Genomic DNA, 14,173 nt, shown 5'->3' with positions numbered 1-14,173 from the left:
ACTGGATTCTTTTTTCCTAATCTCTATGTTTACCCTGGAAGGTGTAGGTCAGAATTTTCATATTTTTAGTGGTATGAAGCACGTGCCAGTGCTCTTGTATCAGGACAATAGAACAGAATAAAGCAAGGAGCTGCAGGAAGGAGGCTATCAATTTTAATCTGTTTTTCTGCTTATTGCGCTATAAAGTCTACCCTTCAGTCATATCTCACCTTGTAACAGGACAAAACAATTTTATTCAGCTGTACAGTATAAAGGTGTCAAGTAAAGCTGCACAATATTACACAACATTAGATTTATGTCCAGTTGCACACATGTTCCTGTCCATACACACAAGGGAAAAAGTAACTCTGTCAAAATATGTTGAATATAAATATGAAAATACTGCAAATTACATGTTCTTACAGGATACAATTGTTCACACTCCAAAAACAAACAACAAGAGAAAGGCAGAACAAGCTGTAAATGCTGTCAGGTCTGTACAGGAGCTTCAAAAACCAAAGGTGAATGTGATCACCTGAGAAGTGTAGCTGGTAGAATATAAAGGATGGGTCTTTAAAGCATACTCAGCTCAATGAGGCGGCCTGCGAACACCGCTAATGTGCCAATTAGACACACAGCCATAAAGACACAAAGCAGAATGTGATCCAACACCATGGCCACAAACTTCCACTCTTCAGCAGCCTGAAAAAAAAAACATTAGAGAAAATGTATCAATTGCAGGACTCTAGATTGGATTTTAGCAACATATTAGGAAAAAAGTTTATTATAAGGATGGTTACACTGCTGGATTCCTCATCTGATTTCATGGTTTCTGCGATGTATTTAACCCCATCAATGGCACTGCGCACATCAGGATTCTTTGTGATGGGTGAGTAGTAGGGAACAGCAGAGGCCTGGTTTCCAGAGATATCTGAGATATCAAAATCAGCACCATAGATGGTTTTTATCTGCTTTTCCTTTCCCGGGCGTTTCATTGTTGAGAAGAACATGATGTTGGGAATGGTTTCGATAAAAACCTATCATGAAGGAGACGAAAAATGTGTCAGTGAGTGTACAATGCCAGAAAAGATGGATAAAGAAGAAAAAAAACATTTTAAGTCTGTTACCACTAGATGGCAATATAATGCAGGAGAAAAACTCAAGCTTGCCTCGCTTGAGCAAATCTACTCCTTTAGTTATTCAGCTCCACTATCAAAATGTAGTCTTTTGCTTTCTTGTGCTCACCTTGCGGACCCAGTTTGGCATTGTGTGAGTGCTCGGGGAGCGGTGGTGGGTGTTGATAACAATGACAGTGATGATGATGGATGCAATGACAAACACCATGGTGAAGAGCATGTACTTCCCAATGAGTGGTACAGCGCTAGAGGTAGACGGGATCAGCTCCACAATGACCAGCAGGAACACAGTCAGAGACAACAGGACAGAGATGCTGAGGGTCATCTTCTCACCTGGAAGACACCATTGTAACCATTCACTCTTTCTTAGTTTGTGTAAAAATCCGCATGAGGTATAGAAATTCAAACACAGTCAGCTGTGTAAATATTTCTGGTCATGTGACAATAGGGACTTACTAACCAAAGAACATAAAATTGGCTATTAAATTATTTCAGTTCAAATTCCATTTCGCAGTATGCAGTTTTGATCAGAACATGATACGTAGATGTTCATCTGATCTTTTTTTTCTCTTGTTTACTATTCTTGACCTCTTCAGTAGTCTAAACATAATTCAAATAAAAAGAAAAAAGAAAGAAAATAACGTAATTACATTCTTAGGAACTACGATGGTAAATGTAGGACACCATGTTTATGCCATAACTAATCCCCGATACACTGAAGGGCTGATAACATGTTTAGACCATAACTTGACCTGAAAAACATGAAGGTATAGGTGCAAATGTCGTGCAGATTAAACTGCATGAACATGCAATCTTATTAAACTGCCACCAGGGAGGGCTGTTTCCTGAATTCCATCAACTAACTTTAATTTGAATTTATACAGCAGCACATTTGCATCGTTCACCCAAATAAGCAAATCAAATCCAAACAGTGATAGGCTACTTTTTTCCTCTTTCATAAAGCCAGGAGTATAAAGAGATTTTGACACCATTTCACATGAGTAAAATGTGAGACATGTTCTTTTTTTTTTTGGGTTTGTTTTTGTTGTTGCCCAGTAAGAGCATTTATCCCAGGGAGGGCATCTTTTTTGGCACTAGCATCTCCTCCTCCTGTCAGCAGCCATATCAGAAACAGGGATCAAGTGATGTATTATACATTAAAGCAAAGGCCTGCTTTCAGACATGACAGCACAGAGGGACTCTGGGTAATGAAGCAGACCGACACACTGGGAACATGGCCAGATGTGCACATAAGCTGTGCAGTTCCTGAAAAAGCCAGTGTAGAGACACTTTGGACTGACAGGCAGCATTTAAGGATTTTTCCAACACGGTTTCAGTTGATATCATAATAGGAAAGCCAAATAGTGGCCATGGTCTAATTTTGACAATTTACATCATTTGCATATATGTACACATACACAAGAAACAGTAAAAGAGCTGGCTTTGTCTGAAGCTCAAGCAAATGTGCTTAAACAGATTTGAAAAACGTGATTAAATAACATTTTAAATGTTTCCTTTTCTAAACAGATTTTTTTTTAGGTGAAAATTGCAATTGTCTATGCAATTTTAAGGTTTTAAGGTTACTGAGGTTTTACAAGTACTAGTAGATGGAGTTTGTTACCTTTGGACATGTTATACATAGCTTAGCTTGTAGACTTCTAAGCTAGCTATCTGGCTGTTCCTTCCAGACATGAAAGTGGCATAAATCTTTCTGTCAGCATCTTGAAAGGAAACAACATACCATTTTTCCAAAGAGGCTGAAGTATTGGCTCGCAGGTAATGATTCCCTTTGAAAATATTTGAAAAGCATACAACAAAAGCAAAGCTCGAGATAAATCTAGTACTATATTTGTCAAGATTGTGAGAAACTTCCTCAAGTATATTAATGTATATTAGTATATCAAATAAGAATTATGGTTTATATCTTTTTTAGTGAGAGGATGTGTTTAAAACTTTCTGTATATTATGATCTATGATAGATGTTTTATTGTTTGGTTTACATTTTTCAGTGTAAACATACCAGAATCCGTGGGAAGATAAAAGACAAGGCCAGTGAGGAAGGAAAAGAGCATGCACGGGATGATGACATTAACAATGAAGTACAGAGGAAGCCGCAGCATGAGGAAATGGTAGGTGATGTCCAGGTAGGGGGTGTCTTGGCAGCAGGCGTAGTACACCCAGTGCTTCCAGCCACGGAAATCCTTCATCACCCATTCTCCGCTTTCCATAAAGTGGCTCAGATCTGGGCGGTCACTGTCCTGTCAGGAAATATGAATATGATGATAATTATTCCTATTATGTAAATTTTCTAGAGAAATGTAAAGAAAGTTATAAAGAAAGTTAAATTAGTAAGCTTTAAATCTGCTTCCATTCTTTTCATCTGGTTGCAAAGAAAGTCAGATTGTAACAGTGTTTGTGAGAAAATAACCCTGCATTTGACTTGATAAATAATCTCATTAATTTATCATCCTGCTCGCTGGGTTTAAGTCTTTTTCAATGGTGGTGATGTGGTTAGCCCTGCTGCCTCACAGCAAGAAAATACCTGGTTCAGACTCTCACTTGTGCGCTCTCTGTGGAGTTTGCATGCTCTTCTTGTACCTGAATGGGTTATTTCCAGGTTCTCCATCCAATCACAAGCTTGGTTAATTAGAGATTCTAGATTAGCCATGGAAAAGAGGTTCTTTAGGGAGGTATTAAATAAAGAACCCTATGAATGCATTATTAAGTACATTTAACTGATTGCTTCGAGTGGTCAGTGGAAGCTGATAAAGCCTAGAAAATTACTATATAGATGTCGATTCATTTCCAGTTGAATTCTTAAAATATGGGTGCTAGATATAGCGAAGAGATTAAGACATGGCTGTGATTGACAAGTGGCTATAATGTGGGCATACAGATTAAGCACCTTCTTAGTCTGTTGCATCTTAGCCTGTTCAGTATTTTGTTGAAGTAAAAAACTAACAGACTGATTGTTTCAGTTTGTTCATTTTAATTTAAGCTTGTATTTGTATCATGTGCACTTTGCTAACCAAGCTAGTTAGCTAGTGCTAGCTGATTAACGCCACACTCTTGTCCAAGTAGTACATCTGGTTTCTTAAGCAAAGCATGGTTAAAGTCAGAAATTGAGGCTTTAAAACAGCAGTTAATAATTTAATGGCTGATGTAATAGTCACTCTGTCAATCCTTTATATGCAATTCATGACTTTTCCTCAAATTTAGTTGGCTAAAACTGTAGTTGTCTACAAGCTTATCAGAAAGACTAGAAGGGGAACTTCTTGTCTATCCCTTGCCAGTGTAAATAAAGGAAACGAAATTATTTACATGTTGCAACACCGTTTTAGTGTATGTATAAATGACAGCTTGAGTTCTTGTGTCAATTAATAATTTTGTCTTTAATTCATGCAAAACAGAAGTTATCATTTGTCATTATTTTGTAGGTTTTGTGTACACTTTTGTTTTTTTTGGACTGAGGCAGACTAGTTGAGAGTGGCATAAATCTCCTCAACTAACTTTAAGAAACAGCCTGTGAATGGGGTAATATGTATTACGGGATTGATGACGACCAAGTTCCCATCGTAGGTCCAGGTACCCAGCTTCATGCTGCAGTTCTGGAGGTCGAAGGGGAAATGCAACACAATAATTTCACAGTAGCTTTTGAAGATGGCGGGTGGGTTCCATGTGATCATCCCAGTGTACTCCAGCAGCACTTTGGTCTCATGAACAATGGCAAAGTCACCGTCGGCACTGCGGGTACAGACAAGCACAGGCGGCATCAACACAGGAGATAATAAGTTAAATGTTCACGCTGGGGGACATCAGCACTTGAGGACAGGGTGCAGTTGGCACAAGTTGTTGTGGCAGCAGAGCTGGTTGTCAAGGGAAAAAAACAGCAGTGTGTCAATGCGGCATATGGCACGGGGGGGGGGGGGGGGAATCTGCTATACAGAGGCCAAATTTAGCACAATGAAATCCAAGCTATCACGCACTACATGCTGCAAGTATAGAAATGTGTGATCCAAAATATCACTAATGAGTGTGCTGATTGTTTTCTTGCAGTCAGAATTTTCAGGTCAAGTATAATTTTATTAAGGAAATTGTTTTAGGAAAAAAAAAAAAATGTATACCTGGCATTGGTCAGTTATAGCTTGAATACGTACTTGTTGTAAAGAACCAGATCAGGACGCCAAATGTCCCTGGAAGGTACTCTGATCTTTTTGATGCCACCATAATCCTCTGGGTTCCACTGCAAGTTCACATCTTTCCATTTCTGAAATACAGAGAGGGACAGCCAGGACAATAGTTTATACTTCAAAAATAGCAGCCAGTATAAATGGTTCGTTTAGTGGAAAAAACAGAAAACATCACAAAAGCTGTTAATGAGTGAAAATTCTGATCATCATGCTGAAAGTGGACACAATGATGGTGAAGCAAGCCTGAAGTAATGAGGGACAAAGTATTTTGCACAATGCTTGGAGGACAACAAACTATCTTGAAGTAATCAGTAATGAATCAATAGTTACTGTTCTGTGATTTTTGGTGTTTGGATCATAGTTTATCATAAACTACTTAGAAAAGTGTGAGTTAATTATAGACCAAACATAATGATGATTTGTCATTTCTCAGGCAGTTCTCGTGGAAATGATTGCTGTCTACTTTTGAGGTTTTGCAGACATGTGATCACTAACCATATGATGTTAACCAGTCTTTTCGGATGTGCGACAATCAAACATTGTAGGAACAGGTGAATAAAGCTCTAGTCGCACAGGCCTATAGACTGGTCAGTGAACAGGCTATAGGGAACCTGTCCTGAGGGGAAAATTTATATTCCCCAATTGGTTGTTAGTGGTTAGTGGTCAGCAGCCCTACAGACCATCGGTGTCCCTGTGGCGACCCTGTGTCGGTAGGGAAAAATCTCAGCCAGCTGGGAAAAACCTCCTTGTATTGGCTTTGGTAGCTCAAATATAGCTGTGGTCCTGGTTTGAAAGGAAGTGATGGATTTGCCCTAACCCTGTCCAGCTACTAGAGGTAGATGGGTCTATCAAAATACCCATAGTATTGATACCAATGCTGGTTATGGTACTGCATCGATACTAGTCTGACAGGATCAATACTTTGTTTCTTATATGGTCAGTATGTAGCCCATTGTCCTGGGTTAATTCATTATTTTTTGGAAACAAAAAAATATAATTTACCCCAAACAAGTACCATAATTTAAACAACAGAAACTGATCCAAAGGGTTTTAGAGACAGGCACATTTATATTCCAATTCTCCAAAAGAATCAGATTGATACCAAAATTTGCAGTGTTGTAGAGGAGTACCAGCTACTCTGTGTTTCATTGTGTTTCTTCAAGCTGACAGCATATAATAATTCGAATTCAGATTTTTTTGGTTAATCTGTCTTTTTTGAACAATACTAGAGGAAGTAATAGTATAAAATATAAAATAGTATCCTGGGTATTTGGCAAAAATCACCTACCAATGAATTAAAGGAAGAATTTTTATCAAAACAAAGTCAGTGCAGGATAATATTAGACTGAGTTTGGCCTTTTTGTCAATGCCAGAAGTGACTATAGAGGAATACCTTCCTTCTCCTTCATACACGACAACACAACAAAAAATTAACAAACCTGTTTCAGTCGCACATTGCTGGTGACAATCTGGTTAACCTCATCCTGTGGATCCAAAAAATGTGTTGTGTTACTCATACAGAGATTAGCATTGTGTGACAACAGTGAATCTTATGACAGGTGATATACTGCGAACTAAGACCTCACCACACTGATGAGCTGAATGAGCTGAAGACCGACAGTAACGTTTACTTTGTCCTTGAAATGACTGACAGGACGGACAACCTTATTGTAACCAGTGAAAAGGGTTTTAAATAGAAGTGTTTCTTCCAAGGAGCCCCAGGCCGTGCCTGAAACAGACAACATAGTTGCTTTGTGATGAGTTACGTCTGGAGTCATTTAAACAGTGACACCACTCTTGGTAGCTCTCCTTGAGTGCTGGAAAATCAGATGGTTTTTAAGAACACCTGACACTTAGGGTGACTTAAATTAATGTGACTGGAAAACAGACGTGATAATGTGTAGTATCTATAGTATGTGTGCTGCATAACTCTTAATGTGCTGACATGAAATTTTACAATGTAAAATAGACTTTTACTTGATATATAAATAAAACGTATACATGCAGACTGTAAAAAGAAAGTATACCTTTTAGTTCTAAGGGTTTTAAGGGTTTTTGTATCTGGACATTATTATTTTTTCCTTAGCAGGACTTGAAGTTATTTAAATATTACCTCAGATGAACTACAGACATGAAAAAATATACTGTTCTGTTATTTATTTAACAAAAGTTGAGTAAAAATGCAAAATTTGTGAGTAAAAAACTAATTATACTGTGACTGGTTTCATAGGAATTAAAAGGATAGGTAGCAGCCGGGTGCTGCTAGTAAAATGCAGTTGGTTAACTAATCATCAGCAAGTGTGAGCACCTTTATAAAAGCAGAAGTTTGGGCATTTTGCTGTTCTGGGACATTCAAGTGTGTTTTAATAGAATGCTAAGGAGCAAAAATCAGCACTGGATTAAGGAATTGCGAAGGAATTGTTGTTGCCCATCAATCTGGGAGAGGTTATAAGGCCCATGCCAATCATCCATCATTTAACCCGGGAGAACCCATGGGGTCAAATTTGACCCCATGGTTTCCCTAGAAAACCAATGGGGTCGGCTCTGACCCCATGGGTTCTCCAGGGTTAATAGTGAGAAAGATTGTTTGCAAGTGGAAAACCAATCTTCCCATGAGTTGATGTCCCAGCAAATTCATCCCAAAGTTAGACTTTGCAATGCACAGAGAGCTCTACTGGCCTGTGCATGTTCAATTTCATTTTCAAGTTCACAACAGTACAAATTAACAGTTGCTTGTTTGGAAGGTTTGCCAGGAGGGAAGAAAAGGAACATGACAGCAGAGCCAAGGTTTGCAGAGTTGCATCTGAACAAACTACAAGACCTCTGGGACAACATAGAAGACTAGTGTGGAGATGTCTGGCAGTAATGCACGGCATCACACTGAGCGAAAACTAAACACAGCATATCAGCACAAACATCCTCCAACTGTTAAATACAATGGTGGAGTGGTGAGGAGGTGAGGACAGGCTCTGGACAACTCGGGCACTGAATCTTCGATATAACTTAATTTTTTTACGCACTGCTTCTGCATTTTGGCTTCGTTTTTGTCAATATATTTGTGTCCTGGAGACATAGGGACTGCCTGTAGTGTAAACACAACAAACAGTGTGTATGTGCAGAGAGTTTAATTTTGGCAACACTTCATTGAAACATGTGATGGCTCCACTGTGTGGGTTGTTAACAGAGATATTCTTTTTCCATTTTCCATTACGCATCTGTCACAAGCCAAAGCAGGACCTCCTTTCGTTTCCCTTGACCTTGAAATGAAGGCCATTTTACAGCAACATGTAGTTTGAATGCTTGAATGATTCTCGGGACATTCAACACAGTAAACTAAGGAATTGCCTGTCTATAATTATGCAGATGACTTCATGTGGTGACAGGCAGATGAAGGGTTGAAACGCAGAAGAAAAAGCCTCACTGTACTTGGCCTCGCAAGAGAGCCAGTTTGTACAAAGCTTAAATTTGCTCATTAGTTGTGTTCTGTGAATTGGATCAGTTTACACTGACCTCAGAGAAGTTTCTGTAAATATAATTAATGAGGAATTTATTTGTATTTTTATTTATGTATAATTATAACTGATGTCTGAAACATTTAATTAATGTAAAAAAGGCGAGTACACTATGTCAAAAGTTATCAAGCACACATTAGTTTAGAACAATTTCTTACCTGTTAGGGTGACTAGATGAAAAATAAAAATCACAACATTCATTGTCGCGAGTAAACTCAGGCATCCAAACTAAGATCCATCTTCGACACGCTGCCTGTCGATGACTCGAGAATTAAAACGCATTGAACCACGTAAAAGATTCTTTTAGCGCTGGCAAATGACTTACTGTACAACCTTCAAGCTCTCCACTGGCAGCCTGGTTGTTATTGTGGCACAGTGGATGTGAGAGACTGCCTGCCAACGCTTGTTATTTGAGAGGGACACAACATATAAGATCAACATTCCACAGTAATCCACCCCTGAAATATCGCATCATGAACTTGGCCACACACAACCTCTAGGTGCAAAGACACGGAGCATGCTTGCTCTGTGCGTTTTCTCTTTCTAATAATCTGTTATTGAAGCTTTGAAATCCTTATCTACAGACCTGTGTAAATCAAAATGATGTCTCCACACTGATAAATCTGTCTTTATGAGTTTGTGCCACAGGACAAAAAAAAAACAAAAACAAAAATTCAAGTGTGACAGATGATTTTAATTGGTTCAACATTACAAGATGTTTCTTTTAATTTTTTTAAAGTGATCTTTAGCAATCGTTCTCCAGTTTTTCTTTTGGACATTGTTTGGTTTTTCGCTCATTTTTAATCCATTCCTTGCACGTGACCATTCTTAGAAAAATGCTTTTGTTTGGTTGTTAAGCCATTTAACACTGACCTGTGTATTAATCCAGCATATAAAAAGCACCTAACAAAACGGATGTTTTTGTGTCTACTCATCACAGAACCCATTTTAAATAGTATCTTTAGCTACGTTATTTCAAGCAGCCTGTCACAAAACACATAATATGTTCCCATTTCTTTAACTGAATCTCCAAAAGGTAACGTCCGAAGAGCTGACAACTTGGCATATCTATTGTGAGCAGAATCAACTTTCTGGGATTTCCTTACCTGGATGATTGAACATGCATCAAGATACAATGGAACACCATTCATCATAGACTGGCCTCCCCAGAGCCCAAATGTCAACACTATTGAAGCAGTGTGGGATCATGTTGATAGTGAATGGAACAAAAGGCAGACAGCATCCAAAGAGGAGCTTTAAATGTCTTACAAGGAGAAATGTCTTACAACTATTCCTGAAGGCTACTTAAGGAAATTACAAGATGGCTTGCCTCAGAGAGTCCAGGCTATGTTGTGGTCATGCTATATGGTATGTTTCCATTTATGTTTGCATATTTTTCATACAACACCACTGTACATATTTTCTATTTTGATAGAAAAATATGAAGAAATTAGGGGTAACTAATTATTATGCGTACATTTTCAATGTTGCTTTTTTCTGAAGACTTGAGCAAAATGGTCATTGCAAGAAACCATTTAGTATGAGTAAAAGTTTCAGGACACATGAGGCAATGCTAAGTGGTGGCCAGGGGTGGCTAGTGCCACAAAAGACTAAATATGGCCACCACTCAGAATAAAGTGCTGCTGGAGGGGTTAAAGTCATCAGGGCGATTGTGGCTCAAGAGTTGGGAGTTCGCCTTGTAATCAGAAGGTTGCCGGTTCGAGCCCCGGCTCGGACACTCTCGGTCGTTGTGTCCTTGGGCAAGACACTTCACCTACTGGTGATGGCCAGAGGGGAATTGTAAAGCGCTTTGAGGGTCTCAAAAAGCACGTTAAAGTCATCAAACTTACAAAAGTTACATCCAGTTACTTGCATTTTTCCCACAGAGCTTTTTTGCAGAGCCAGAGCTCTATTACTGTTGTTGCCATGCAGACACATTGTCATTGTCTTTATACTCCTTTGAGTAAAATGATTAGCCTTCGGTACCACCACAAAATATGTGGTGATCTCAGCTTGTCACCCCTATAGAAAAGCATTTTTGGACCTGCCCCTGCCAGAAACACCTTCAGAATGGATCACGTTGTGAGACTGCTTTGTTTAAAGCTTTGTCAATCCACACCGTGTCCTTTCTAGAGGGCAGGTGTTACACCCACGCATTTCTTTCTTGCTGTGCACTGCCCCATCCTGTCGGGCCAGTGGTGGGTCAAGCAACTCAATTTCCTCACATATCTACTCCGTTCAATCAGCCAACCACTGAACCACGAGCCTCATTCATCTCACTTAGGAACAAATGAGCATTTTGGGAATATCTGAATTAACAGAGATTCTTCTCAACCCTCCCCCTTTGCTCTCCCACTAGCCACTCAGGTCATTTGAATTTGCACCGTGTTAGCACCGCTTTGCCTTTCTCCAAGTCTGTCATGTAATGCAGGACAAGCCTTCATTGTATCTGCTCAGTCAGCCTTGTCTCAGTCGGACACTTCTGGTGCACTGTCCAGCTTTGAAGCCTCACAGTGCGAGTTGCGTGTTTACATCTGCTCTGTGAGTGATTAAATATTCAGCGAATACAAATAAAAGCACCTATGTAATACCTGCAGGTGGTGGATGAACAGTGGACACCATATTGAATGGTTATGGTTTGATGAACATTAAGAGGATTAGAAATTACAAAGAAAACATTGTGCTTTGTTACAAATTGTGGCAACGTAAATGTAGAAACACTGACTCATATTTTGCATACACATGATTTTTAATTCAATATGTACTACTCCTGTTTCCATATATTATTGTTATGTGTTAATATTTAAGCTTTTACGAGTGAAAATTTGTGTGCATTTGGAAAGCGTATAAATTAAACCACAGAAACAGTCACAGTGCTATAATGTCAAGCATTAGCCTCTAATTAAAAGGATAAGCATTGCCATTTCAAATTCTGCACTTATATTTCAGCACTTGTAAATGTATTCAGGTCAGCGTTCAGCAGGGAAGGAAGCATTGCCATTCAGCAGTTAAGAGAGAAAGGTCAGTTATCTCATGGATCACAGCCTTTCAGATTTCTCATGCTGTGAATAATGCACATCCAGTGCACAATACATTTGGCAGACGCTGATCTAGCATGGTGTTATCACCACATCTGACTGAGTGATAGAAAGCTTGATAGCTTTATTTGTGCGGCTTACCCTCATTCACAGTACTATGATATATTTAAAATGGCTGATAATGGTGGGGGGGCACTAAACGGTTGGATGAAAATCCAATTTTGCCACACTATCACCGGAGACAAGTCTGAATTTAGCTTACATTAACTCAATGTGATGTGGCCACAACACCGGAGTGATTAAATGTCAAGCAGTGATTGCTTCTCAAATGCTTAGTGGTGAAATTTGAGGCACAAAGACCTAAATGGAGGGAAAGGCTGGAAATGAAGCTGCAGACAACATAGAAAACAATACTACAGTCTGAACGTTCACGTGTCCAAGGCTAGAGGGAAAACACTATTTAAAATCACGTGGAATAAACACGCTATCCAAACAACTTAAATTTATTCTCTGGGCCTCAGTAGTATGAAATCCTGGTCATGTAATGAGCCACTGGTGACGTGCATGACTGGTTCTTGGAAATTGCATGGAAGGACATAACCTGTGGGTAATTAAACTCAAAATCCACAAATTTCATGTGACATTGTTTGCACATATATCCAGTAATTAACAACCTCCCCAGAGTGCAGTGGTGCTGCCGCAGGTAATGTGGGTTTGGTTTTAATTCCTCAGTGAATCTGTGTGACTGATGGGATGTTACAGGGATTTCTGTAAAGTCATGTGACACGTGACATGTGCGCTTTTAGGCACAACCCGTCATCATGAATATGCAGAATGAAAGAGTGTCAGGGTCATCACTGCAGCCCCTCCATGTATTTCCTCTTCTTTATTTAATGCACAAGACTAGCTATTGTATGTTTTCTTACTATGAACAACAAATCTCTTAATAAAAAACAGCAACGTGTCTGTACTTAATAGTTTTCTTTCCATATCTATAGCACAGCCCCAGTGCAGCAACTATAGAAGTATAACGTTCCCAGATTGAGGTAGATATTTGGGCCAAATATAACCCACATCTGCAGTTGTTCTAAAGGCCATATTAAGCCTTGGCTTACAGTGTTGACTAAGGATGAATGTTGCTGCCCCAACCTGAGCAACAAGTTCACTTTATATGAGCCAGATGTCAGGTGTGCTGTCACATATGTTCCCCATCTGGTCTTCATAGCACTTCCTGTATCCCATATCAAAGCTGAGCCACTTCAAGGCACTTCATTTGCTGATGTTGTGCCACAACTACACAAAAATAGATCAAAATATGTAAGCTATGGAGACTGTACAAAAATTTAATTGTTCAGCGATGGACTATGGGGAGAGTCATAAGGAAGTATGGCTGAACAAAGTGATTTCACAGGCAGTACAGGCATTACACCAACATCACTTAAGAAATCAATAGTGTAAGTCACGGTGAAAAATGAAAGTAAATTCATGCTTTTTTTTTAAAATTGTCAGTGAAATAAAGGAACTTCTAATGCGAAAAAGTGACAAATGGCTAAAAGAATGCCCAACCCCTGCTGCGGATCTCCTTTGTTCTGCAGGGTGAGAACTCAGACTTCTAGCCCTTTTTCACTAGTACCCACTCGGCTCAGCTCGGCTTGACTCAGTTTTTAGGCTTTTAACTGCTCAGTTAGGGTTCCAAGAGGCTTTAATGACTAGTTGGGACATTTCCCCTGAAAGACAGTATAAAGGCAAAGGTGAGCAGATATGTAATGTATGTGGTTTGTAAAATGTTACCCATACATTTGCCCAGACAGTGGCGGTCCTAGCCTGTTTGGCGCCCTGTGCGAACACTCCCCCCCCCCCCCCCCCAACACACACACACACACACACACATATATGTAGAGAGAGAGAGTATGCATAGTATGCAAATGGCTACCAGACAGCCATCATAATGCATCATACAATGAGAAGAGGACAAATCAACAATTGACAATGACTAATTAATATTAAAATCTGCCACAAGCAGCAGGCGCACCTCGCAAACGGAGGGCGCCCTTACTACCAGCAAATGGGCGACAGAAAGCCAATCGGTGCCTATGCGATTCCCAATATGTGCTGGCATGATGTCGGGGCAGCATGAGTACAAGTAATTTGTTGGGTTTTTTTGCCAATGCCCGTGATGCCGCCCCCACCACGATGCCGCCCCGGGCAACCGCCCGTGTCGCCCGTATCAAAAACCGCTACTGTGCCCAGATTCTTGTTTTTACAGAGTTTTTGTAAGTTAAAAGAATGAAAATCACTTAATTGCATTTTTAACCAGA

At 39.6% G+C, this 14,173-nt stretch overlaps 1 protein-coding gene across 1 annotated transcript; it reads right to left on the bottom strand.

The window, feature by feature from the left end:
• Positions 1-181: 181 nt before the first annotated feature.
• Positions 182-7,050, bottom strand: LOC146651126 (acetylcholine receptor subunit alpha). Its single transcript, XM_085384505.1, has 8 exons — positions 6,892-7,050; positions 6,745-6,789; positions 5,273-5,382; positions 4,664-4,859; positions 3,136-3,373; positions 1,225-1,448; positions 780-1,016; positions 182-681 (listed from the first exon to the last, which is right to left on the bottom strand). The coding sequence occupies exons 1-8, from the start codon at positions 7,048-7,050 to the stop codon at positions 553-555; spliced, it is 1,338 nt and encodes a 445-aa protein (XP_085240631.1). The 3' UTR covers positions 182-552.
• Positions 7,051-14,173: the final 7,123 nt, after the last annotated feature.

Source organism: Rhamphochromis longiceps, linkage group LG16 (assembly GCF_057381845.1).
Source record: "Rhamphochromis longiceps isolate RC_006_pf linkage group LG16, R_longiceps_female_GT1.1, whole genome shotgun sequence".
Classification (NCBI taxonomy): domain Eukaryota; kingdom Metazoa; phylum Chordata; class Actinopteri; order Cichliformes; family Cichlidae; genus Rhamphochromis; species Rhamphochromis longiceps.
This window is presented reverse-complemented; position numbering and strand designations above follow the sequence as displayed.

Coding starts and splice junctions, on each gene's coding strand:
- LOC146651126 (XM_085384505.1), bottom strand. CDS start 7,050: ATGTTGTCTGTTTCAGGCACGGCCTGGGGCTCCTTGGAAGAAACACTT. Junction 5,383..6,744: donor GCAATGTGCGACTGAAACAG/GTTTGTTAATTT, acceptor TCTGTATTTCAG/AAATGGAAAGATGTGAACTT. Junction 1,017..1,224: donor TGCCAAACTGGGTCCGCAAG/GTGAGCACAAGA, acceptor CCTTCATGATAG/GTTTTTATCGAAACCATTCC.